At 40.3% G+C, this 26800-nt stretch overlaps 2 protein-coding genes across 5 annotated transcripts in view; both read left to right on the forward strand.

Annotated features, from left to right (window-relative positions):
- The first annotated feature begins 687 nt into the window (after nt 1-687).
- On the forward strand, nt 688-8690 carry cenatac (centrosomal AT-AC splicing factor). Its single transcript, XM_044329400.1, has 11 exons — nt 688-984; nt 1725-1891; nt 2312-2410; nt 2502-2568; nt 3244-3306; nt 3694-3761; nt 3869-3983; nt 4088-4118; nt 5958-6059; nt 6525-6657; nt 7715-8690. Exons 1-11 carry the CDS (start codon nt 868-870, stop codon nt 7833-7835), a joined length of 1083 nt encoding a protein of 360 aa, XP_044185335.1. The 5' UTR covers nt 688-867; the 3' UTR covers nt 7836-8690.
- Nucleotides 8691-10106: 1416 nt separating this feature from the next.
- LOC123000015 (protein FAM214B) overlaps nt 10107-26800 on the forward strand; it is a 29608-nt gene continuing 12914 nt past the window's right edge. Inside the window, exons 1-2 of one of the 4 annotated variants that reach the window (XM_044377458.1) lie at nt 10107-10523; nt 15836-15955. The gene's annotated coding sequence lies outside the window, so the exon portion shown is untranslated. Of the gene's footprint in view, nt 10524-15835; nt 15956-17073; nt 17086-22156; nt 22486-26462; nt 26484-26800 lie in introns of those variants that run through there. The other 3 variants (XM_044377444.1, XM_044377453.1, XM_044377466.1) reach the window with 3 other exon arrangements.

The raw sequence follows: 26800 nt of genomic DNA on the forward strand, positions 1-26800 counted from the left end.
CTGGAGTTCCTCTCCTTCTTACAGACATGTTGCTGTGGGAACTTACAGAGGCCCTGATGTGTACATATCATTTTATGTAGCAGCTACAGTCGCAGTGAAACTATTTTATTTGACCTATTTCACATCCAGTTGGATAGTTTAACAAAGTGTCATATTTTATGAGCTCATAATGTTTTTGTATGTAAAATTGTGTTTAGCAAAGTAACCATAGCTGTCAAATAAAAGAAGTGGAGTAAAAAGTATATTTGGCCTCTGAAATCAAATGAAGTAGAAGTATACTGTATGTGACATGAAATTCAAGTACTTAAAGTACAAATACCTCAAAATTGTACTTTTTTTATTTCAGTGTTCAAAATTATATTTTTGTGTGGCAATTACATGCAATCTTTGCCATCTGAGATTGATCAATATTGTTCTTAACTGTACAGTACTTGAGTAAATGTACTTAGTGACATTCTACCACTGCATATATGCACCTGACTGTTGTGTCAAGACAGACTTGAAAAACTGTGAACCTATTATTTAACTTTTTTGATTTGCTCCTATCCTAATGTGTAAAACCAACAGTCATAAATGTACAAAGATCTGAACGCAAAACACTGAAAGTTAAGCAACACTTTCTCAAATCAAGTTAACTATTGGCATAAGGGTCGGAACAGTTTAACTGTCTGCTTCCGAGGGGAAACATTATCGTGACGGAATAGCTTCCTGTAATTACAAGCGCTAACCTGTGTTAGCTTCATCACCCGAGTACATGGATTAGCTGGGAAAGAAGACTCCACAAAATATATCGAAATGTTTGGTTTTTGCTCAGGTCATGCATTAAGTCAGCTTTAGTGTATTTTCGAGTTCTTACATACTTTCTAAATGGGTGCGTATTATTGTGCCATATGTAGGCAAACAACGTTCACAGGAAAGGGGCACATCTTCGGAAAGAATCACCAAAGCAGACTAAGAGTAGTTCTTCTTAAATTCTTAGAAAAGGTAAGTAGGTTAATGTCAACTGCAAGTTATAACTTTCTTTCAGTATTTTCATTTTCTTCCATCTTGCTGAACTTGACGTACTTGCGTATTAGCTCTGATGCTAACGTTAGCTGCCAAAATCAAAATGCTTGATAACAAAGTGTTTTAACCCACTGAAATATGTTATTATTTTGGGATTGAGTTAACATTTACAAAATGATCACTGTGAGGTGCAAGCATTAAGGACATTAAATATGTTCTATTTATATTCATTCTTATTCCCATGTGTATTTATTATAAAGCATACACCCACAGTGGCACAATGGTTTTCAGTAAGACTAGAATAAATATTTGCACACTTCATTTATACACTTTAGAACACTGTACTGTATATCATATATATTTATATTTTTGAACTCCTTTTTTATTTTTATTTACTTTACAGTTCCTCATCTGTTGTCTTTCCTGCTATATCATGGAAAACGTCCCCATCTTATCTCAGTTTATGTGTATGACCAGTGCTGACCTCATAAGATTGCATTACCAATTTGTTTCACTTCAATAATTCAGTGACATAAAAAGAGGTGGAAAAAAATACTAGAAACAACACCACACACTACAGCCTCCAAAATGATCTAAACAGCATTTTAACCCTCATGAAGGTAGGATTTATTGCAGGGCTGTTGATACAGACTGCATTAGTTTTAGTTAAGAGTGTAACTTTTATGTTTCCCGTGTTTGTTTCATCCTTTGTCTCCCAGGTGAAGGAAGCCCGCCGAACACTGAAAAAACCCCAAGTAGAAAAATTTGATTGCACTCAGCACAAGGAGACATTCTGGTGCTACTGCTGTGGGCTTGAAATTGAAAGAAATGTTACGGACGGCAACATGACTGTGCTGTATGGAGGCTTATTGGAGCACATGGCCACGTGAGTTTCATTTAAGTAGCTATTATTTACTGTATCTTAATTTTGTTTTCACTGATGTCCTGCCTCATCTTCACCCAGTACAACCACAGGATGTTCTACACAGAGCATGCCACGGTTTTAACAGTATCCTTGGTGAACAGAAAAAAATGTGTTTGTGGTAGAGACTACACATGTATCCCATAAAAGTATATGATCAAAGATCTTTTTCCCTACGTTAGCATGAGCAACATGATTTTCTTTTTCGGTCATCTTGAGCTTATACTTCAATTGAGATGCAGCTCATGTTGCCCAAACTAACAACTATTTGTCTGTCAATTTGACAACATTTTCATGCCCGTGCTTTTGTCCTGACAAACTTTTGTGATAAACTGCTTTTGTCTTCTGGTCACTGGTTGATGTTTCAAATGTATCTGGTTTCAGCCCAGAACACAGAAAGAACACACACAAGTTCTGGTGGGACAATAAGGCCGACCCCAAGCTCAGAGACAAGGTCATCATCACAGAGGAGGAAACTGAAAGGTAGGTCTGGTGATCCAAAGGTCTACATGAATAAAATTTATTTGGAGAATTGACAGATTCTCTGAAAGGATCATTGTTTGTTTTTGTTTAGGTTTAAAGATGAGGTGGCAAAAGTGTTGGAAACATTTGTGGAGAAGGAGGATGAATTCATTAAACAGGTAATGCAAAACCACTCTTTTTTAAAAAAGAAATGAAATCCACATTGACCTTGAAGACAAGTTAACCAGACTAAGAGTCTGCAGCCATGCTAGCGGCTCTGTGAGGCTGTACTTACAGTAAGCACAGCGGTGCTTAGAGCTGAACGCTAACATCAGCATGCTAGCATACTCACAAAGATAACGCAAACATGCTTATGTTAAATAGGTCATCATGTTCACCATCTTAGTTTAGCATGCTAGCCTGCTAACATTTGTTACTTAGAACTGCTGAGGGGCTGATGTCATTAATTTTGCAGGTATTTGGTCATGAACCAAAGTATTGGACAGTTTGAAATTTCATGCTAGATGAAAAGTCAGGAAATCACCGAAGTTAATAGAATTCATCCTTAGAGGGACATGAATGTGTCCATCCAATTGTTGTAGAGACATTTCACTCAAAACCATAAATGTCATCCTCATGGTGGCGCAAGAGAAGTAAGGGGATCAACTTCAAAGTCATTAACATCTGAATCAAAGTGGACCAAAGTGTTGGACCGACCAACAGACTCTCACTGCTATCCCTCAAACCGCTAGCATGGCTAAAAAGTGTCCTAAGGATTATTTAATTTTAACCAGACTTTAAATCTGGTGATGGTAATCAGTCTTTATTTCCTGTTTTTCTTTTCATGGCTTCAGGAAGCTGATTACATCCGGGCCCAGGAGAAGCATCGTCAAGAGGTCCTTCAGTCTCTTTTAGAGGTTTGTTTTCCAACGATGCAGTGGCAGTATCCATTACTGTGGCCTTAACTGTCGTTTTTCATGATTTTGTGTTGCGTGTAAGATGGGAAGTGCCACCATTTTGTAGCTAATTATTGTATCTGCCAAAGTAGGTAACCAGCGATCCTTAATTTGCCTCATCAGGTAAAGTGAAAGTTTAAAAAGGATTTTAGTTGCAAACCTAGATGGAGATGATGAAAACGGATGGAAGTTGGAAAGGAAAAACAGACATGAATAGAGAGAGATTAATGTTACCATTTAGGGTAAAGTATTGTGTCAGGATTGTGATGATAATAGCTGAGATGAGGCATGATTAGTAGTCAGACTTCCTCTATGAACCACTGTTGGCCTTTCCTGAATCAATATCAGCGTGATGCAGAACCAGAGTCGTCAAATGGACCCAACAGCACAGACATGTCTGCAGACGATGCTATCAGGTAACACTATGTCTATTTGCATTTGTATCCTTTTTGCATTGTATCATAAAAAAGCACTTTAAATGACTTTTGTTGGTTTGGGGCTCATCTTGTTGTCTTGGGAACAGCTCTCAATTCACGTCTCAGGGATCAGACCAGCAGGCGGGGAGCAGCTTTGTTGACTCAATGGTTGAACTGCCGTGGGCTGCAACGGGACAAGGACTGACTTTCATAGGTTATCAGGTAGATGGAAAGCTCTTATTAGTAAGGTGTTTCAGATGAATTATTGATTTTTGTTTTTCTCTACATGCAAACATTTCACTTTTTTTCTTTTTTCTCTGTTACAGGATTCATCAAACAGTGGAAATGTTCATACAGGTAATCTATTAATTTATGTAACTGTAAAATACCTCCATTGAAACATGCTTTCAAATGACACTCAGGAGGGTTTGATCTACTCATCAGAGGCTCGTTCAAGTAACTCAGCTTAATGCCAGTGTTCACCTGTTATAAATACAGCTATGCCCCAAGTTTCCAGCAGATCATTGCTTACTAAGTAGCATTGTGATTGTGGGAAACATGGCATCAGAACTGAGTGAAGGTGTCAGAAGTCAAATTGTTATTCAAAAGCAAAGACAAGCTTTTTCAGTGCCAAATTGTGGCTAGGTTTGCTGTAGATGCAGAGTAGGGGTTTCTGGTACAACTTCACCTACTTCCAAGGTGCACGGAGAAGGGGAAGGAAGTCTAAAGAGGTCAAAACTCCAGCAACACTTCTTGTGTATAGAATAACTTTATTGTAAGACCAATGCATCATAAAACACATTACAAACAACATTTAACTAGAGTAGGTTAGGTATGAAGAAAAAAGGTAAAAAACCCCAAAAAACAAACAAAAAAAAAAACAACCAATCATGTACATCCAGACACATATCATCCATGGGGGCATCTACAAAGATTGATTGGGTATATGGTCATGTGGCTTCAAGCCAATCGTTGTCCCAGACCGGCAGAGTCGTGGCTAGACTAAAGGTTTCTAAGGGGGCAGTGCATGGAACTCTAAAACCCTTTTACAGAAACTAGATCAGTTGTATCCAAGGTACAATCAGACCAAAAGTGACCACACTGTCAGAAGATCAATGCATCAAGCTTAGTTCCCTGAAAGATAGAGAAACAGCTCTATCACAGATAAAGAATTTGCTAAATAAAGAACACAAGACTCCAATCAGCAAAAGTACTGTCAAAAGAAGGCTGTCTTGTAGTGGTCTCAGAGGACGAATAGCAGTTTCTAAACCACTTCTCAGGAGGGGAAACAAGGGCAAACGCTTGAGTCGGCTAAGAAATACTAGCATTTCACAGTGGATGACAGGAAAAAAGTCCTATTTACTGATGAATCCAACTTTGAGATTTATGGTAGTAACAGAAGGGTGTATGAAAGGAGATGAACAGGAGAGAGAATGGTACAATAGTGTATCAAACCAACAGTTAAACGTGGTGGAAATATTCAAGTCTGGAGGTATTTTGTCTACTCTGGAGTTGGACATTTGGACCGAATTGACTGCACTCTGACCAAGGAGAAGTACCACTCCATTCTTCAGAGACATGTTATACCCTCTAGTTTGCATCTTTGTGAAGAAGGATTCATACTGCAGCAGGATAATGACCCCAGACACACCTCAAAGCTTCGCAAGAACTGCTTGAAGACCAAAGAAGACCAAGGAGTCCTGACTGTCATGGACTTTCCTCCACAGTCACCTGACCTCAACTGTATTGAACATTTAAGGGGGGCACTTGAAGACTGAGAAAGCGAATCTTTCAGACATCACAAGAAGCTCTTTGGAACATTGTCAAATCATGCTGGGATAACATGGGTCATGAGGTTTGCACAAACTTGTGGAGTCCATGCCAGCTTGAGTCCAAACTGTCATTAAAGCAAAAGGGGGACATACCAAATACTGAGATATTCTGAAACTCATGTATATTTTTCAAAGATTCAACTTTTCACTCAAATTGTTAAGCTGATATTATCATTTGTAATGAAAAAATTGAGTGTTGCATTCACAACAAATGCAAAATAGAAGCATCTTGACTAGTGAGGAGTCAAGATACTAGTTAACATTTACTAATTTCCTGTTGCATTTTCCATGCCTCCCAAAACTTGCACAGAAAACTCATGTCTCTTGCATGTGATTGATGAGCAGTACGTATGTTGATTCGAAGGTGCCGTTCCTCCTTGGCTCCAGGATGATCCTCTGGAGGGGACGTCTGGAGATGCAGCACATCTGGAGATTGGTCCATCACTCCAAGAGTTCCTCAAACAGAGTAAGAATCACACACAAGAGAACTGGTGTTGTATGAATTTGTCAGCTGAGCATTTTTTGCTCAAAGATTCGTTCCACCCTTGATAATTTCCACGAGACCCATGAAATTGTGTTTTATTGGTTGCTGTAACATCACTTGTGATAACCAGGAATCAGTGATTTATGATATGTCTTGTATTCTGCTGTTTTTATGATTTCAGATGCTTAATGACTTATTTCATTTGTTGCAATTTGTTGCAAAAACACATTAACAAATTCAAATTTAGGTACTACTTCTTCTTTTTTTTTTTTTTTTTAAAGATTATTGCGCTTCAACAGTATCAACATATTGGTCCCTGATCCTCACCTTAGTTAGTCTTAATGATATTAAGATTATATCCATGTGCATTTATGGAGACAAACATTGAGAAAAAAACATCACAAAAATTGGTGTATAATTTAAATGGCTTGATCTGTCTTTCGCCAGAGGAGCAAGAGAAGCTGAGGAAGCTTCCACCCAACAGAGTGGGAGCCAACTTTGATCACAGCTCACATACAGACGCCAACTGGCTTCCCTCTTTTGGCAGAGTGTGGAACAGTGGCCGACGCTGGCAGTCCAGGTGAGATCACAACACTGACCCACTACACCTGAGACTAGTATAGAATGACTATAAACCAAGATTCTTCTCAGTCTGTTCCATACATTTTTACACACATACAGTCCTTAACTTCAGGTTTGATATCCTGTATGTCTGTGTGGACAGAGGAATGACTAATTTGAGAGCTGTTAGGAAACATCTCTATTTCTGGAATATAAAATATGTATGTCTGGTAAGTTTGTCTGCATTACCAGCCACTTTAGTAGATGATCATCAGTATGCATGGAAACCTATTGCAGCAACATGGGATATGATAGTTAATTCTGAAGTGTTTCTTAAGGATAAAATATTTTTTTACACAGTGCATATTTATTTTTTTTTATAGAGATGCACTCTTCCTGTTGGCTTTTGCATCTTTGATGTTACTTTTTCAGTCTCATTCATGATGACAACACCCCAAGTGACACCAGTTTGGAAAAAAAAAAAAAATTTGGATGGATATGCAACATACTATTATTTATTCATATAGCTGCAAGCTGCATTCTCTCTTGCCGGATGTCAGCTGAATAATATGTGTATGTACAAAGTAGATATTTAGATCTTGATGTATACAAGTGAGACTGTAAGCACACTGCAAAGAGACCTTTTATCTACAAAGTGCTAATGGCCTTCAATTACCTTGCAGCTCACCCCGGTTTCTAAAAGAAAAAAGATCTGTGCATGATGGTCACCTGCCAAAGTGGTCAGTGATTTAGGCTAACAGAAAACATTGTTTCATTATTCTGCTGGCTAGAGACGACTTTCTTGTAATTTATTAGAGGTCACCATGGCAGCAGCACAATTGGTATTTTTTAGTATCCCAATAGTGTTTTAGCACTTGCTAACTCAAGAAAGCTGCCAAAACTTAAATACTAAACCACTTTTTTTGTCAAATACATTTTGTTATATTGCAAATGGCTATTTTTCATCTGTTGTTCCTGGCTAGACATTAAAAAGGCACATAAAGTTTAAATTTTTGGCTCATTAGATAAATTTCAATGGTTTCTGCATGCAAATGTGACTTCTTTTTTTTTAACAGGCACCAATTCAGACAAGAGGAAGGTCAGAAGAACAGACAGAAGAGGAAGAGGGAGCACGGCACAGAGAGCTCAAAGAAAGCAAAAACGACTGAACAGCCGACAAATTCTGACAACACTTAAAACGGAGTATGGTGTATATGGTGTGTGGGAATTCATGAGTGAAGGGATGTATATAGTTTGCAACATGTGAACGAGGTGTTATACTGTTTCTGAAGTGTTGTACTGGGTAGAAATGCTCAGGCTGACGAGTGTGTGTGTATATGTGGAAATTGTATGTAATCTTTATAACACAATTTGAATTGTAAACACATTTTTCAGTAAAAATATTAACTTAGTATATGAAGCAGCGCCTTTTGGTTATGTTTATGTAGAAAATTACCTTTTGATAATCACATTTTTGTATAAAAACTGCTTGGTCCAACTTTATAACAGCATTTCCAAAATGATTTATCATATACCAACACCCTGAGGCACACTTATAGATTTAAAACAATCAATCAATGGATTGATTGAGGAAAAAGTCCTCATTTGAAGTACTTTTCCTGCCCAGATTCTCCCAGCAATTCCAGGTTCTGTGCAGCAATTTTCTGGATAGACTAAAGATCTGAGAAAATATGATTTGGTGACTTAGTGAGTAACCAGCAGGGGGCACCAGCCATTCAACTAACAAAGACACCTGCTGTCTGATGAGATAATTGACATGAAGGCAGTTTATTGAAGCCAATATTTGGAGAACATGATAAAAACCTGAACTGTAGTATCCATTTTTGAAGATGTATGTCCCTATGTGGCAAAAAAGATAGCACTTAAGTGATTTAATAATGTTAGATTTTTGACTTTGAGTGATTTTTCCTCTCCACTGCCAGTATTATATTGTAAACAACCCCTAACAGTAATACACATAATGAGAGCAGCAGTTCTCCATGTTTCCAAGACAACCAACAATAAACACGTCTGTCTTGCTGTGAACCTGAACACCAAATGATTTCTTTCATGCTTTCATTTCCCTTTTCAGATCACGTTAGGCCTGGATAAGGCTTAAAGGCTGCATATGCAAATGTGTGTCACTTTGAGATAAGATTTGATAAGATATGTGAAAACAATTATAAATGTTCAAAAAAGTGCATCATTTATCTTTTTTTCAATAGAATCAGCATTTTAGATGTGGCACTCTCTAAAATTAGAAAGTTCAACTTGTTTTCTAATCCTTTATTCTAGAAAGAAGGAAGTTGATTTCTTTGAGTAAAGCCTGTGGTGATGTGTGTGTAGGGAAGCAGACACTCTTCAGGGACGTTTCTGGTCTCCAGAAAGGAAATAAAATATGGTCGGGTAACAAATGAAAAATATTCTGATAACGGGACTTCTGATAAGTTTCCTCTGTTGTGTACTTGTGCTTGCACTGTGGGCACTAAAATAGAGAATCCACTTGATTTGTCATGTGAAAAAGGCATTTTTATACTCATGATACATGGAGCAGGGGCCCTGGAAAGCCTTAAAATCCAACTTTTGTCTGCATGCATGTTTAACTACTGCTGTTCTCTTAAATTCATCCATGTTGAGGGACTACTTTGACTATACAGAATTTTGTGGTGCAGAAAATGATAAGAAATCACTTGATTACCGGTTTTGTGATAGGTTTGATAATTTGGTTCTCATTTCCTGCAAGATATGCAGCACAGCACAACTAGGATAAAAACCAATACAGAAAAGGTGATTTCCATTGACAGTTACTATGTGAAATATGCAGCTGTTGCATTTCCAAAGGGGATGGATGGATGGATGGCCAAGAGCAGTAAATGCAATATACTATATTTCACTCACTGAGCTCACAGTACTACAGTTTTATCTCTACAGGCCTCCTCCTCCACAGCAAAGTGTAATCAGGCCCCAGTGTGCTCTGGGTAGATGGGCGTGGAGCGCAGTGCAGCTGCAAGGCAATATGGGGATACAACGTGTAGATGATCTATTCTTAGCTCTGTGACAACATGGCTACGGCCGATGCAGTACAAAAGGAAGAAATGATTGATGTGTGTACATTTGACTGCCAATTTAACTTTTGTCATGAATTATTGTAACACCTTCCGGTGTCAGTGTTGGATAAATGTACAGTTGTTTTCAGAACAGTATATAGTTTCTTGTACTTTTCTGTTAAATATTAGAGGATCTATTGACTGATCGGAGTTCCAGCACAACGAATGGGAGGAGATAAAAAGCACGTGTACTGGGCGTCGCTTCAGTTAATCCATCGTCCAATCACAGAGCGGGATTTTTGAATAAATCTGCATGATTTAAAGAAGGCGTAATCCCTGAGCGCTGATTGGTTACGCAGAGTAGAAGCGGCCAATCGCTTAAATGACAGGCGCTCAGCTGGCCGTGAAGCCCCGCCTTCTCTATATTATCTCGCAAACCCCGGAAACGTCGTCGCTTAAAGGGACAGAGGAGGAATTTCAAGGCAAAGGCTGAAACAACGAAAACAGCTGCGAGTACAAAAAAAAGACAGGCACAGAGAGAGAGAGGAAGGGACGTAGCCAGCCAACAAGCGAGCTATGTGGCAAGACAGAGTGGGAGGACGAGACTAGAGCTGTCCGAATATTTTGTCCATCGGACATCCAGCTAAGGTGACTTAACGGCTTTTAAGCGTCGAAGTCGATTTTCGCCGTGAAACGGTCGCTACCTGGGATCCGACAACGCAGCAGTCAACACGACAGAGAGATAACAAAAAAAGGCCAAACTCCTAGACGACAGGGACGCGTCAGTCCAGGCTTCCAGGCTAAATTTCCCCCACTTGAGTCCACCTTTTTTTGTTGGGTAAGTAGGCTTCAAAATCTTTAAATTTCGGCTAGCTTGCTATACCTCTCAATCTTCTGCATTGTGTGAACTTTAAAGATGGCAATGTGTGGAAATTGTACAAGGGTTTCAGGATATTTAGTTCGTAATTTCTGCATCGTTTCAGTTAAATGTTTGCTATGTGAACATACAGATAATGACAGTCATCGATTTCTGAATTAATCTGTGAATCTGAGCAAAAAAAAAAAGAAGAGAGAGAGACTGGAATCCAGCCTATAAACCAGTTGATGACCTGACAGTAGCTTGTTGGGTGTAGGGGGCGTTCCCCTGCTTTGTCTCCCTTCCTCACTCTTTCTTCATGTGTGTGTGCGTGCGTGCAATCTGCAGTGGTAAGGGACAAAGTAATTGAAATCCCTAATGTATTAATCACCATCCTGAGTGTCTGTCTGTGTCTCATCTGAATGCGTTTGTATATATTTGATTTCGTCATAACTGCACACTCATGCACTCTTAGGATTGTGCATACTGTATGAGGGCTGCACAAGAAGGAGGGATCAACCAGCACTGGCATATATCTATGAGATTATGACTGTAGCTCAACGGGTAGAGAGATGATGATCACTGTAAAGCTCACAAGAGAGATGATAGCAGTGCAATGTGAGGGCGTATTGTTACCTTGGATTGCACTTGTGAATTGCATTGCATCATGCAGTGCAGGGAGCATTGTTTATTGGTATTAAATCATTTCCAGAGTATATATAAAATCAATAAAAGTGATAAGAGTCAGTTATTACAGTGTTATTAGGCTCAGCTGCAATGCACTACCACCCATTGTCCTGACAAGCAGGGCATGATGGCATTGACATACACATCAGGCACACGTGTATGCAGTCACACTCACCCTACATCAGCCATACAGCACACGTGCATATGGGAATCCACCAGCTGTCTCACATGTATGTAAATAGAATATTTCTACACACACACACACACTGCTGCAGCAAATCCATCTGCAAGTCTACATTTTTCTCTCTGTCTTGCTTGTCCTTGCGTTGCTCTGACAGCCAGCCCCCACCTCTCTGTCTGGGAGAAACCAGTGGGCTTTGTCCTCAGCTGAGTGTGACGTCATGCAGATCTTTGCTGTAACCAACCTTGAAGGCGAGGTGCATGTTGTTCAGCAGGGCCTGGGCCCTAGGTCTTGGTTTGCCCCCCCCCCTGCACAATCACTCTATGGCTTTAAGTTCTTTAATGCTAAAACACGCTGGGAGAATAAAAGAAAAGAAATGAAACCGGTCTGTTCAGGTGAGACAAAGAAACTTAGAAAAACCTCTCACATCAAAAGAAAAGGAAGGGATTGGAACATAAAAAACTAAACTAGGATTAGTATGTGAGTGTGGAAAAAATGTATAGGCTAACCAGCAACATATTAAACCTCAGGGAAATAGTATAATGTATGCCTCTATACTTACTGCACAGCCAAGTACATTGAGTTAAGCAAGGTGGTCATTAGCAGCCATGTGTGTTCTCATGATAATATATGGAGCCTTCAGTACCCTGTTAGGCTGTTTGGAAGATAAGTTACAGTGCACTATAGTGAACATGAGGCTGATTCTCAGGAGAGGCTGTGAGAGCCCAGTTTCTCCGTATTCCGTCTGAATAGATTAGGCCCAGACTAACAAGCTTCTGTCAAACATCGGACTGCAAGTGGTTTTTCTTGCATTTGCAATCCAGCTGCAGGATGCAGTTTTATTTATGTGTAGTTCAGATGGTAATCCGTGACACTTAAGTTAAGAACTTACTCTGACTGTGTTTGAACAAATTATATACACATTCTGTACCTCTTATGGCTATCTGACTGAGTGGTTATAGTTCATCCTGTCGCGTCCGTATCTGACGGCGCTTTGTGCGTAGGGAAAGTGGGGGTGGCTATTAAATGCTTTGAGCTGATGAAGGCTTGTTGTCAACCCTCCAATGTGTCCCTGCAGGATTTGATGTCAGAGATTATGATTATGTGGGTTATATCCAGTACTCGACACAACTCTGGGGCTATATTGATCATCAGAGTGTGCGTGTACGTATTGTACTTGCATCCTTATGAGAGCTAAATCACCTCACTTAAATGAAAGAGCTGTTTATTTGTTAAGGGTTAGGTTTAAGATAAGGGAGGCTTCTCATAAAGAGAAGTACAAGCATGTTTATGTCACTGTGAATACATGTTTTAATACGTAGCCTTAAGCCATCAGCAAGAACTAGTGCTGACTGGTAGACTGACAGGAACAATGTTTCTCTCTTGTCAAAAATGGAAAGAAATGTACTACCTGTCATAGCTTCTATCTAATATTGTTTGCCCTTTTTAATATAAACCATGTCAATTTACCAGTGATGCATAAAAATAATGCTCCTCCTATTTACATGCTCCCTTAAGTGCTGCACAGAATGGCAAAAAATTACTATAAAGATTTTTTCTGCTATTTTCCTTGATTTATTCTTTATTGAAGCCCAGTTGCTAAAAAAAAAGTACATTATTATTTTTAAGACTGAAACATTTATCACAAAGATTAGAAGAACTATATGGCACTAATGTTTTTCTCATGTCATGCATCATCTCATGAGCGCTTCAGGGGTCTCAATCCTGGGTTTGACAACCACTGCAAGAGAGAGCCAATTAGAGTGACACTCACTGTTTGCAAGAAGATACCTCGTTCAGCCTGTGGACGGAGCAGAGGCAGTTTGAGATGAAAGATAAAATGAACGGCGGGACAGGTCAGAGGGCAACATAGACTGTGAGTGTGAGTCTGCCTGTATTTTCACCTTTCAGTGAGAAGCAAACGTCCACATGTGTAAAGACGCTGAAGAGGAAGCATCCAGGGTGAAGATGTTTTTCTGGCTGTCACTTCTGCAATGGTCTGTTTTAAGGAGATAAAGTAGTTCGTGGAATCACACTTTTTAATTTGTGGGTATGTACGTGTGTGAGAAAGAGAGAGAGAGAGTGTGTGAGAATGACGGCGTGGTTAAAATCTTCTATCTTTCGTCAATAGCAGCTTATTTTTGAGCTCTTAAAATAGCAGCTATGCAGCCCTGATGGGTACCACTTTAACCCTGAAGCCTTCTCCCTGTCACCACTGGTCTTTACACGTACACACACACACACACATGCTCACCACACGAAACTAAACCTAGCTTCAGGCTTACCATTAAAGGTCAGTTAGTCCACTTAACACTCTGTCAATAAGAGGAACTAGTTAGTCCTCTTACAAGCACACAAACAGTGCCCATATGTGTAAGTTACTGAGTGACTGTGCTTAATAGATTATCCTATAAGGTAGTGAAGGGAATGCCAATTAATTCAAAGATGCATGGAACAAGTGGGAATCGGGAGACTGTCTCAACGATGGTGGATGGTCAAATATCGACAACAAGACCCAACACAGCAATGTAATAATGTAATGAGGACACTTTAAATAATGAGGAAGTCATGTACAGTAAGCAGTGTTTTGTAGTCGTCCAATCTAAGTGGCTCAAATGTCCCAAAAGGGTTTCACAATTTTATTAATTTAATATATTGCTTTTGCTTGGCCTTGCAAAGGGTGGATCCTGCAGGTTAGATGCTGGAGATTCTTAAGTGTGGGTCTGAAAACAGGAAAAAGGTAATATTATTTTAAATTTTATGAAGCAAGGTTTTAAGCACATATTGCCCTCTTGAGGATCAAATATTACCAAACATTTAGTATTCTGCTGCTGCACTACTTCCTTCACTTCCTTTATTCACACTCGTGTTCTCTCAATGGAAGGAAACCAGCATCATGCCTTTTGATATCGTGAGACAATGTGGATTTTTTTTCTCCCCTGTCAAGCGCCCTACCTCTCTGTTTAAAGTGTTTGGTGGTTCCACCTAGAAGCGTGCTCGCCTTTTTATTCAAACACAGCTGACAACAGAAGTCCAGAGAGAAGGAGGATGTCAAGGTGACAGTTCCACCTGCTGAATAAATGAACATGGTTTGACATTACACCCAGAGAAGCAAAGCGCTGTGATATATCCTGGTTCGTTCTTTTGTCAAGAAAAAAAACATTTACTGTAGAGCTGAAACAATTAGTCGATTAATTGAGTGGTTGTATTTAGATTAAAAGATGTATTGTTTTAGTCATTTATTTAATGCAAAATATTCCAAATATGCCAAATATTCCCTGAGTGTTTTATGTTTGGAGTGTTGGTCAGGGATAACAAGCAATATCATGACATCACCTCGGGCTTTAGGGCATTTAGATTTTTACATTTTTCACAATTTTTTGACAATTTATAGATTGATGAATTGATCAAATATTTGATCAAGTAATTACCAGATTAAGATGAAATACATTTGAGTTTCAGATTGTTGGTCTTATTTAACAAATCATTCATAAATGTTAAAATTGAGCTCACTTTTTGTCATTCATAGCTAAAATAACTAACCAATTAATTTGAAAAATAATCAACAGATTGATTGATAATGAAAATGATAAGTTACAGCCATAGTTATAGCATATATATACATATATACACAAAGCTCAGTAGTAGATGTTGGAAAGCAGATGTATCTCTGTGCATTATATAGGTCAACACAGAGCTTATCAAGCTAAGACCTGTTCACCCTCTCCCTTTCGTCCTTGTCCTGTTCCTGCTGTCCATTACTCTCCGGTATGTTGTCATCTGTCTCCGTTCCCCTTGCCTGGCATCAAAGCCGTCCATCTCTCTCCGTCGCTTTTATTCCCATCTCTCCATCTTGCGGAGACTGAACCTGTACGATTGGCTCGGGCCTTTTTTTCTTGCATGATTTGTCGTTTAAATTGACTTTCATACAGAAGGAAAAAAAAAATCCTCTTCTGGAAAACTGTGACACCCACTCTTGGAAATTCATTGTTGATATTATTTTAGAGACTGGTTTTGTATGTTTGAATAACACTCAGTATGCCAAGTCATGTGTTTATTTAATATTATAAAAAACCCACAAACAATATTTCCTGCCGGGCAGAAAGCATTAGTAAGTCTCATGTCCTCTCAAGAGTTTTAAAGCTGTGGTGTACAGAAACACCTTCAAGCAGAACAGGGCTGCGTATGTGTGTGTTTGTTTTCCACACTTAAAGCCAAAGTGAAGAGAGTGCTGCTCAGACGGTAGGCATTTAGAAAAAAGCGGAACCCTGAAGCCTTTTGTTTATCATTTGGGAACATCTCTGTCTTTATTTGTATACTCCCAGTTGCGGTGCATTAGTGTGTTTTTGTATAAATGTTTGTTTGTGTGTGTGTGTGTGTGTGTGTGTGTGTGTGTGCCTGGCTGGGCTTGTGCGTCTCATCATAGCCAGGGAACAGCTGAGCCGGAACGTTTTTGTCCAAACTGCAGTGATCCGAGTCCTTGGCACGATCCCTTTTGTTTGTGGCCCAACGTAACAAGCCGAGGACTTCATCAGTTGCCCGCAAGGTGAACAAATATTTTTAATTGTATAGCGTGTTTACCTTATTCATAGAATCATTAGATAGTCCTTAGTCAATACATCATTATAAGAAAATATTTAGATGCTCCATATAGGCATACCCAAATGTAATAAGGTTTGATAAAGGCATTTACAGTGGCAAATTCCTTTTCAGGTCACAGAAACAGATGGGTCAGAATACCGGCTGGATGTTTAAAAGACAAAACCAGAAATGGAACAAATGAAAGAATTTCAATAAGTTACTATTTTGCTCGGTTGAGTGTTTGCTGATTTACGAAAACGATATTTTTCATGCAGAAAAAGCAAAACATTAAATTAAAAGGTTTTTGCATGTAATTTGATGCATTGATGGCTTTTAGACAGAACATATCAGACCTGTGACCAGCTCGTCTAATGTTTTAATTGACTTGTTCTGATTCTGCTGCACGTGCTTGCTGTGATTATATTTATATACCTTATGGCTCAAACACAGAGTAGCAACTCCTGCGGTACCAAAGCTTCTCACTAACTGCTGCTTAACGACCGCAAACGTGTGCGTTTTTCTATGTGTGCGTGTGTGTGTGTGTGTGTTGGACTGATCTCAGGATTAACCCCAGCTAGACCTCTCCCTGCCCTTCACCCTGTAACACCCCCAGATTGAAACGGTTGAGCTGCTCTGCTGTGTATGCGTGTGCCAGTAGAAACGCTTCACTGGTTGATTATTTTATGTTAACACTTGTCTTTAATTCAACCATGTGTGTACTTGTTCTGCTGGTATAAAATAATCACAAAAATGTGAGTAAAAATTCTTCACAATTCTCTTTGGCTAGTTATCAATCATCAGGTTGTCTGGTTAAATAATGTCAATATACCTTTGTTAGGTATTAATAAGATATACAAGAAGAAAACTTTTTTTTTTCCTTTCACTGCCCAGATGGCAGGCTGGACTACTTTCAGTCCAAGTGGTGCAACACCACCATGCTGTGCGAGTTCCCCAAGCATGAAAGGAAAAAAGAACTGATTTGAAGTGAGAGAAGATGGACAGAAAAAAACCCAAAACAAAACCTAAAGTCCAGGAAAAGGGGGAAGAGGAGGGACAGATACAGAGAAAGTGAGGGGAAGAGACAAAAAGAGAGAGGTAAAAAGACAGGCAGAAGGAGGCGAGGTGGCTGAATTCAGAGTGAAGGACTGAGAAGGAAGGGAGGAGAGGTGGAGAGAGAGGGAGCTTTATTTTCTGTCCTCCATGAATAGGCAACATATTTCTCTGGAACATTCCATCCTCTGAGCTGGCCCGGCTTGTCACCAAGATTCAGGGTGCAACACTCCTCCCCATCTCCGCATTTCCTCCCCTAACTGGCTGTCTCTCTCCTTTCTCTTTGTACACATCAACCCCTACTTGATTTTGTCCGCCCCCCCCGCACCCCCGTCCTTTTATTCCCATATTCCATCTGCAGAAATGAGTTAAATGTAGAGTGTTTTGTCCAAACTTTGTCTGACTCCCTTAACCTCAAACTTGTGTGGATGAGTCAGTATACATAACATATTGGAAAATAACAGCTAATTCTCAGTAATGCATTATTAAATTGGATTTTACCGGATTAAACTAAACATGAATTATCTCTGTGTGGAAATTTAATCATCACAGCAGATGATTATCGGATACACAGGGGAAAATAGGATGTAAATAAACTGGGTGGCAGTAAAAGTACGAAAAAAAGCGCAGAATCCGTTTCTAGTCATCTCACAGCGCTGCAACGTGTTGGATTAATAAATGAACTGGTTGCAGAGGTGGATGGGGAAACATTTAGGATAAACAAACAGAAGCTATTTGAGTAATGTTTTATTTGGACAGGCCAAGGTTGCTACATCTGCCTGATTTAAAACCTCACCTCAATCCTAAATTTAACCCTGACACAGACCCTGATTATATATATATATATAGACACCATATATATCACTTGACATTCGGTAGAATTTTTAGTGTGACATTATAGTCACTTGACAGTAAGCTGAGTACAGAATTCAAAAACAGCCAAACCTATTAGGGCTTTTATGGGTCAGATATATGGACCAAATTTTCACACAGACACACACTGTTTTTCTGCAGGCAGTATAGTTAAATGCAAATACTTGAATATGCATGCCTCCGTTGAGCTTTGGGAGCTTATTTATCACACACAGCTGGTCAAACATGTCCTTCTGGAGAAAGTTCAAATCACTGGATTCTTACAGTGCTCTAGAAATGTAAATATAAAGAAACCAATGTGGGTTGGGAACAACCTGCAGGCATCAGCTACCTGATTTTGTTTGTGGTATTTTCGGTGGGGTTTTACCAGTCAAACTGGCAGGTAAGCCTCAAAGTTGGAGGTCCTTTTCTACTGTAAAATCACCTACAACCCACTCAGGCTTGCAGAGAAATGAGGACCGAAACATTTGAGATAGAAAGCAGTTAATGTTATTACCATGTGGTGACACATAATAACTGCTGCCACTAAAAATAGAAAATGAAGACTAAGACAAAAAGGACCTGCTATATAGACGAGACAGCTGGTTTTTAAAAAAGCAACATTGACAACATTAATGGCTGTTGAAATTTATACTTAACAACTCAAAGGGCCCAAAAAGTTAATTTCAGACTCTGGTGGTTTCCTCTGTAAACATCAGCCTTCCTATAATAAATCTACCTCATACTAATGTTACAGTAAAACCAAACATGTTGCATCACAAATTTCAAAATGGATCTGAAGCAGCAAGTCAACACGCCGTTGCTTGTAATGTCCTTGTAAATATTAGCTGTGGAAATTGCTTCCACACTTTTCCTCATGTCCACTGTTTGGCTGCTGCTCGCTCTCATCACATACTTGTCGAAGAGAACTAGAGCCCTTAAACACACACACACATGCACACACACACATGTACACACACACACAGGGGTCCATGCCTCTTTAAACATGGTCAGTACTACACAGACACCCCCCCTTCACACACAGGCTCATACACACACTTTCCTTTCCCACCCTTCCTCCACCTCCCCTCTTCCTCTCCTCCTTTTGTTCTCTTCCTCCCCGAGAAGGAGGGTGAATTGGACCTTGTTTTCCATATTTAAAACTGGTAATGTACTGTTACTAACTGATTTACTGAAGGGGGTTTTGGCCTGGTGAAGTCAAATTGAAACTCTTGAGTTTTTTAAGTCTGCGACTGTTTAAAGCTGGTGGATAAAATCCCCCCCCCCCAGAAAACACAGCTGGTGTCACTTTGTGAGGCCAAGAAAAACAAGGCATGTGTGTGCATCTATGTGTGCGAGGTGGAGTTTAACACGACATGGCTGAAAGTCCAACCCCGGTGCTATCATATAGACATCACAACAGACACTGCCATGCTCTGAAGTCAGGATTGCATCAATGCGTGTGTTTGATGGAATGTGAATGTGTGTGTTCAATGCTTCTTTCTCCTCAGCTGCACTCAGAGTGCCCTTGAATGGAGGAGGGTCCTTATAGGGAAGACACACCTCTTTTTCCCCATATATGGAAGGCAACATGGACTCTTAAAGGGACAGAAATGTGTGAGTTTGTGTATGTTGAAACACTAGATCCTAAATACAGTGCTGCGTTCTAGCAGAAAGCCCCCCTTTATTACAGTTTCTTTTTTTTTTTTACAAGCTTTCCTGTGAAAAGCAGTGGTAGAGCCTGTTTGACGACAGAAACGCTACCTTCTCTCCCCCTGTCAGTTCATCTTCCTATGTGTGCCTCTGTCTTCTACACCCTACACTCCCTCACCTCTCCTTTATCTCCACTATATCTCTATATTTGGAGGTACGCAGCTGAAGACATGTCTTGTTTGTCAAACCTGCCCTCCGCCTGCTTTTACTGTTCACACACAAAACAAGTGTGACATCCTCTCACACAGAGCTATACGCACCGTTTCCATCTGAGAGTACATACTGTACATGCATACACAGGGGTGGACTGTTCAACATCAGCGCAGTCAAAGCAGGAAATTTCATGTTTTTGGTTCATCAACAGCGGCGCTTGATTAAAAAAAAACAGTCGATTCAAGGATCAAGGCAGAATTTATTGTCATTCTGTTCATACACAATACAATTTGTACACAAGAAAGAACAAAAAAACAGTTACAGAAAAGAAAAGGCAAAAAAGAAACAGGTACAAAGGACAATAAAACAATTAATATTAATATTAATTCTAGTTTTGCTTGTCAAATGAAGTCCAATGAGTGAAAATAAAGTGCCGTCTCGTACATTAGGATGTGTAGTGTGCAGCGTATTACAAAAATAAAAATACATACTAGCTATAAAAACTGGAATGCTAGTTCCAATTACTCACATTTTTTCATGATCATGAAATAACCATGTGTTAAGTCAGAGAGTGTTAAAATGACATAACCATTCAAGCCAAGCGATGTTTATTTAAATGGCCCAAAATTACACGTTAAGCTTTGAGAGCTTTGCAATCACTCTCCATACTTAGACCCTCTATTTGGTTAAGAAAAGACTCCACAAAACTACATGTTCTCTCCATCCCTCTGTATGACAGAGATAACATACTGTAGAGAATTAGCGGTGACTGGCAAGTTTACATTTTCCGTTTTGTTTTTTGAAATAGACACAGATGGAGAAGGAGGAGCAGGAGAGAAGATGTAGATTTAAACGTGAAAGACGGTGACAGACAATCACTGGAATATAAAGGGACAGAGGGGCAGACGGAGACAGAGAGCTATCAATAGGTTTGTCTCACATGTCTGGACCAGCACACATCTGATAACAAGTCAACCCAGGTTTCCTAAATAAGGATAAAGCACAACCGAGAGAGAGGTGTGTTTTTGTCCCTGTAACAAGAGGGCCTGGCGAAGTTGTGTGCTTAAATATCTGTTCTTGACAGCTTTGAGTATGTTTTGTGCACAGTGCTTTAACTTGTGTAATCTCCACCCACAATGTGTGTATGGTGTGTGTGTGTGTGTGTGTGTGTGTGTGTGAGGCGACACATGCTCTTGCCCTCGCTGTGTGTACTTTAACCGCACCACTCTGTTCGAAATAGTTCCTGCCTAGTCAACATGCTGTTCCTTATTAGCTCACAGATGGCAAAATACACACAAACACACACACACACAAACACACACGCACGCACACGCACACGCACACGCACACGCACACGCACACACACACACAGAGCTGAGGCCTGCTCCTGGTACTCAGCTGATAAACTTTTTCACATGCACTTCATTCTCTATCAGTACTCCAGCCGCAGATAAGCCTTCTGCTTTTGTGCTCGTGTAGGCCATAGGCGCTGTGTACTTTTCATGCTACACACAAAGTGCCTATATGTGTGTGTGTGTGTATGGAGGGAGGGGGAGGGTAGATTGTATAGATTTTTGCATCTTTATTCTCTCAGGCATTAACTCCTTTTATTAACTGTTGTTCTTTAATTAACCAACAGAGACACGCAGGCACACAACCACAGATGTGGCTGGCACACTATGGAGAGAGATAACACAAGTTAAACACTGTACACATAACATGCTTGAAGCTGTCAAAGACACACATTTAACACACACACACACACACACACACACATACACACACACACTGTTTGGGTTAAGTGTTCTTTGGTCTCGTTCTCTACTTATGCAAAATACGCTAAGCAAGAGCAAGGTTTTTCCTCCCCACGCCTCCTCCTCCCCTTTCACTCCCTCCCCCTGGCCAATCAGGACATCAGCCACTACAGCTGACCCCCCTCTTCTCTAGCCAATCAGTTGCCCCCCACCCCACTCCCCCCACCCCTCCCCTGTATGCCTTCACTGCTGAGTGAGCAAAGCACGCCTTGCTGTAACAGCTGAGAGGAAACCAACAGGAAGAAAACACACAACGAAAGACAGAGAGAGAGAGAGAGAGAGAGTGAGAGAGAGAGAGAGAGGGTATAGGATTGTGAGAGAGGGTTAAAAGGAGGGGTAGATAGAGCAAGAGAGGAGAGGGTGAAGAAGAGGAGAGGAAAGGGGGAACGCTAGCAAGTGGCTTTTGTGTTCAGGATATTTTGGAAGGGGTGTGAATGAGAGAAAGGAAGAAAGAAGGCAGGGGGGAGCTAGTGAGAGCAGAGGAGCGGGAGGGAAAGTGTGAGACGAGTGGGGGGGGTGAGAGTTGTTGATGGATTTTTGATGTGACTGAGGGTGGAGAAGAGAGGTAGACAGGAAGAAAACAGAGAGAGAGAGAGAGAGCGAGCTAGTGCAGGCGATCAGGCCTCCTGACAAAACAAGCAGAGGGAGGCAGAACAACTTGACTCGTCTCTCTTTCTTAACACCACCTATTCAGGAGGAAGGAAGCAAAGAGAGACAACAACAAGAAGAGTTGATAGAGAGAGAGAGAGAGGGAGAGAGACAGGGAGACAAGGCAGCCTGATCCAGTGGAAATAGAAACTTACAGAGGAGGACAGATTCACCCATCCAGCTCACCAGACGAAATAGAGGAAGGAAGGAGACAGACAGAGGCAGAGAGTGAGACAGCGAGATAAAACCCCATCTTTCTGAGAGGGTGAGTGTCACAAGTTCTCCTGCTGTCGAGTCAAGTGTACTAATGTAGCTGCTGTCATATTGTCAGCTGGGCTCGGGTGACTCAACGTCTCCTAAAATGGCCACATGAAAACCAGACAGACAGATAGATAGCCAGGCAAGCAGGCAGGCAGGCAGGCAGGCAGAGAGGCAGGCAGGCAGGCAGGCAGGCAGGCAGACAGAGGAAGGGAGGGTGAGTCAGAAAGGGACCCTGTGTCAAACAGCATTCTCAGCAACTATGTCACTGAGCCAGCTTAGTTTAGACTACCATGACTCCCCAGGCTGGGTACTGTATGTGTTTGCTGTAACGCTGTCTCACTGAGAGGTTTATCAGTTTCAATCAACATTACCTCTTTCCTTCTGTCAGTTTCTGTCTTTCTTGGTTGCTTCCTGTCTCTCTGTCTTTGACACTCACTCAGAGTACAGTCGGCTGTCATTCCATCCTCTTGTCTACAGTGACATCAGATTTCTAAACCCTAGACGGCTCCTGTAATCCAATCAACAGATGATTGTTTGCAGGAGCACTTAGCAACTTTTTTTTATGTGTGTGTGTTTGAGAAAGTGCACATTAGTGTGTGTCTGTGTGTGTTTATCAGCCTCAAGGCACAGTACAGGCCAGGGAGTAACTCGGGCGGGGTTCTGCTTAAAGTTGATGAGACAATTGGGGCATTCGTGAGGCTGCTAACTTCATGCTGATGCTATCACACCTCTGTTACAGGCTGTGACCATAAAGGGGTGGACTGAGGACATGAAGAGGCTAGAATGTAGCCGAGCAGCTAGAGCTCAGGGACATTCAGGATGATAGCTTGTGCCACTGATTTGTAAATAAAGCCCAGTCATATCTATGACAGGGTGAGGAATTAACCCATCCAAGAGCCAAATGATGCCAAATGTCTGAAATGCCCCGTCTCTCTTGTCAGGTGGTAGTCAGGGCTAAAAAATTAAAAGGAATATTGAATTGTCAAGTTTGAGTGCTGTGCTTGGGCAACTTATTGTGTCAGTGGTTTCATAATTTGGTTACTTACTGTCATTTACTAATGCAGTTGTAACTGCATCTTAAAAAAGAAATGGCATTGAAAAGAGTGTTGCCTTTCTTAATGAATAAGTACAGTATGTCTGTCTTTTGTGTGTGAAGGATGAAAATAGAAACACAAGCACAAACCCATAACATTGCTTTTTGTTTTCTGTGGAATTAAATTGGTGCATGTCATCAATTTTTTTTAAATTAAAAGACAATGGCAGTGGAATGGAGAGAGTCAAAAGTTTGCCAGTAGTTGTTCAGGCTTAAGTTAATAATTCAAACCTCTGTTGACCTTGCAGTGAATAAAAAGACTGAAATTGAGCAAATAAAAGACAGCATGCAATATTAGTGTCCAAGGTATATAACCTAGTCATGAGCTATCATCCAACTCTGCTATTTCAGATATAAGACAATACATATACATCAACCATGATCAATGTGTTCCCTTAAGTAGAGGAAAAACTGTTTTCAACCATAGCAGCTTGTGTATGTTGTAGATCTACTGCACCCACTCTGGCTTGTATAAACTATAACATAGTATAAACAAAATTTGTGAGTTTTAACAGGAGTATATCATCTCTCAACTAGTAAGTGAGCAGGCACATCCTTTTAAATTCAGACAGTTGTCTCCTCATAAACTGTGCCAAGCAGAGATGGAGTACAGCAATTATCAAAGAACGTGCAGAAAAAGAAAATCCGAATTATGCAGTGGCTGTACTTGTTGCACTTTTGATGAGGATTGATTACTCATTGTAAGAGTTTTATTCCTTCCATTGTTGCATTAAGAAAAGTAGTTTCTTCATAATTGCCAAAAGATATATGACGCTTTAAATGTGTGTGTGTTTGTGTGTGTGTGTGTGTGTGTGTACACATTCGTGTTGCGTCTGGGTGCTGTGATCAATGTACACAGGCCAAATGTCAGGGTATTTTCTGAGGATAGGTGCTGGCTGTGAACTCGGTCCCCTTCACCCCCATACATCTCACTGAGATCTGGTTTCTAGGTCAGAGCTGTCAGCATACCTCCTAACGATAGGTTTGTTTATTATACTTTAGTGTTTGTGAGTAAGCATGTGTGTGTGTTTTATTCAACCCATTGCACAGCTTTTTAAAGTTTATAGAGAGCCAAGAGTCTTGACTGTGCTTTTGCCTGTTTTGCAGATGTTTCTGATTAACATGCTGGTGCTTTAGTTATAACTCTAACGACTGATGAGTGTCTCAATCTAACAAGCTCTTAATAGGCTTGTCAGTGGATCTAACTCAGTGTGTGTGAGTCATTTGCTACATGTAGATCAGTACCTCGTTTGCCTTTATCTTAGCCTCTATTCAGTGTTTTACCATCACCCCTAACACCACCTCTCTCTCATGATGATAAAATGAAACGCCTCTGGGCCTCCTGATGTGCTAAAAGTCATCTGACCCAAGACTTTTGGCCTTTGACCTCATGACCACAGTCTTCCTCGGCCTAAAGGGTGCTCACACACTCCCACTGACGCACATAATGGTGCTTATGTGTAGACTTGTGTGCATTCTTATGAAGTCACAGAAGTACAGACCTACACATATTTCAACACACATTAGCAGCTAAATGTTCTCTTTGAAGGAGGAGTGTGTCTAGTGTGTCCATTTTCCCAAATTAAATGTTTGATCTCCACAACAGGCATTTCTCAAGTCAAGGTCAAATACCTTTGACCTCAGTCCTTTACTCATGACTCTGGATAAGAGTGTTTCTTGACACTGTTGCTTAGGTTTGGATGCCTTTATGGATCCAGAACTAAAGCTAAAACTGAAAGCTCACACTACTGTCCACGCTTTGTCCACACATCTCAGTTACAATCATATAATTGTTTACTAAGTCAGGTTTTAGACTGCACACAAAATCTGCAAGTAAAAACTGTCTCCTAAACAGTTTTGTATTACTAGAATGGTGATTTTTCTTCATTGTCTGCTGTGTATCCCAGCAGTAAATAAATACACTTAAATTCTCCTTCCACTGTCTCATCTCATTTTCCTATTGTTGTCTTTAGCTTGTTTCTATTCTATGGCTAATTTCATCTGATTGTTTTTGTAAGCATGACTCAATCTACTCCTTTTGGTCCAAATCTAGGCGTGGGCCAAGGCAAACTGGGCTTGTTTTTATAAATTTTGTCCATTGGTCCTATTGGTCCTGTTCATTAGGTTTCTGTGTTCAGCTTGTGTTATTGTTTTTCAACTTGGTTTTTGTCATTGTTTCACCCACGCATATTGTATTTCCTCCTTCTTTGTGCATGCAAATAAAACAAACCTAACCCTAACATGTGACTTGAGTAAAACAGGACTAGACTGAGTTAGTTCATTAGTGATTTGTGTGGGTTTCTTCCCAACCAAAAATATGTTTGAGCCATGTAATTATAGCTGATTATTTTACCAAATATTGTTTTCTTGGCACAATAATACACTTATATGGTTTTCTGCAGCTTTGTACTGAGGCAGTTATTTGCCCACTGGACCATTTTCAAGAAATGCTAGTCACAAGAAGGTCCTGGTAGCTCATGAGGATTTTTTATCTGAAAAGATTCACTGATTTGCACAGGAGGTTGCAGTTTGATACAGCTTAATATTTAGGCTGTGAGCCAACGACTCTCAGAACTGCTGGTTTATATAGCCCTGACATTGTGGAGCTCTACCTGCTCCTGCTGTATTTATACCTACCTCAAGGTCTTTGGCTGGCCTGTCGTCTCTCTCTGTTCCCCTCATCCTCTCTCACTCTCTCGCTTTGTCTCTCTCTCTCGCTGTCTGGCTGTGTCCTCTCGTCAGGCGTTTCTCATTCCTTTGTCTGTCATCTCACCATTTCCACCCTCGCTCTGTCTCTTTCTGAATGATTGTTTCCTGGCCCATTTCCAGAGATGCTGCAGATGTACCTGGCCTGCTAATGATGTGTAACATCTTCATGCCTTCCATTAGCAGTGTTCAGTTGAGGAAATGTGAGATGAGTTTTGATGCTAATTATTTTCCAAAAATGATAACAGCTACTGATAAAAGTGTTTAAAAGACATATTTTATTGACCAATATCAGGCAAATTGTTTTTTGCTGACATTTGCTGCATACAGATTTGCAAATTTACAGACCAATAAACAAATATTTATCACATTTTTAGACTATATTCTGGACTGTGATTGTTGTTTTCATATCCTTACCTGTGTGAGTAGCATACCACACGTTTGTGCAGATAATGTGCATTTGACAAGACCAGTTTGTACAAGTTGATCAGAGGTGTATATGGGCACATTATATTTTCTA

This window comes from Thunnus albacares, chromosome 2 (genome assembly GCF_914725855.1).
Source record: "Thunnus albacares chromosome 2, fThuAlb1.1, whole genome shotgun sequence".
Taxonomy (NCBI): domain Eukaryota; kingdom Metazoa; phylum Chordata; class Actinopteri; order Scombriformes; family Scombridae; genus Thunnus; species Thunnus albacares.

Bases quoted from the DNA above. Each gene is read 5' to 3' on its own strand.
- cenatac (XM_044329400.1), top strand. From the start codon at position 868: ATGGGTGCGTATTATTGTGCCATATGTAGGCAAACAACGTTCACAGGA. The intron at 985-1,724 runs GTAAGTAGGTTA...TTTGTCTCCCAG, and splicing joins TTCTTAAATTCTTAGAAAAG to GTGAAGGAAGCCCGCCGAAC. The intron at 6,060-6,524 runs GTAAGAATCACA...GTCTTTCGCCAG, and splicing joins CCAAGAGTTCCTCAAACAGA to AGGAGCAAGAGAAGCTGAGG.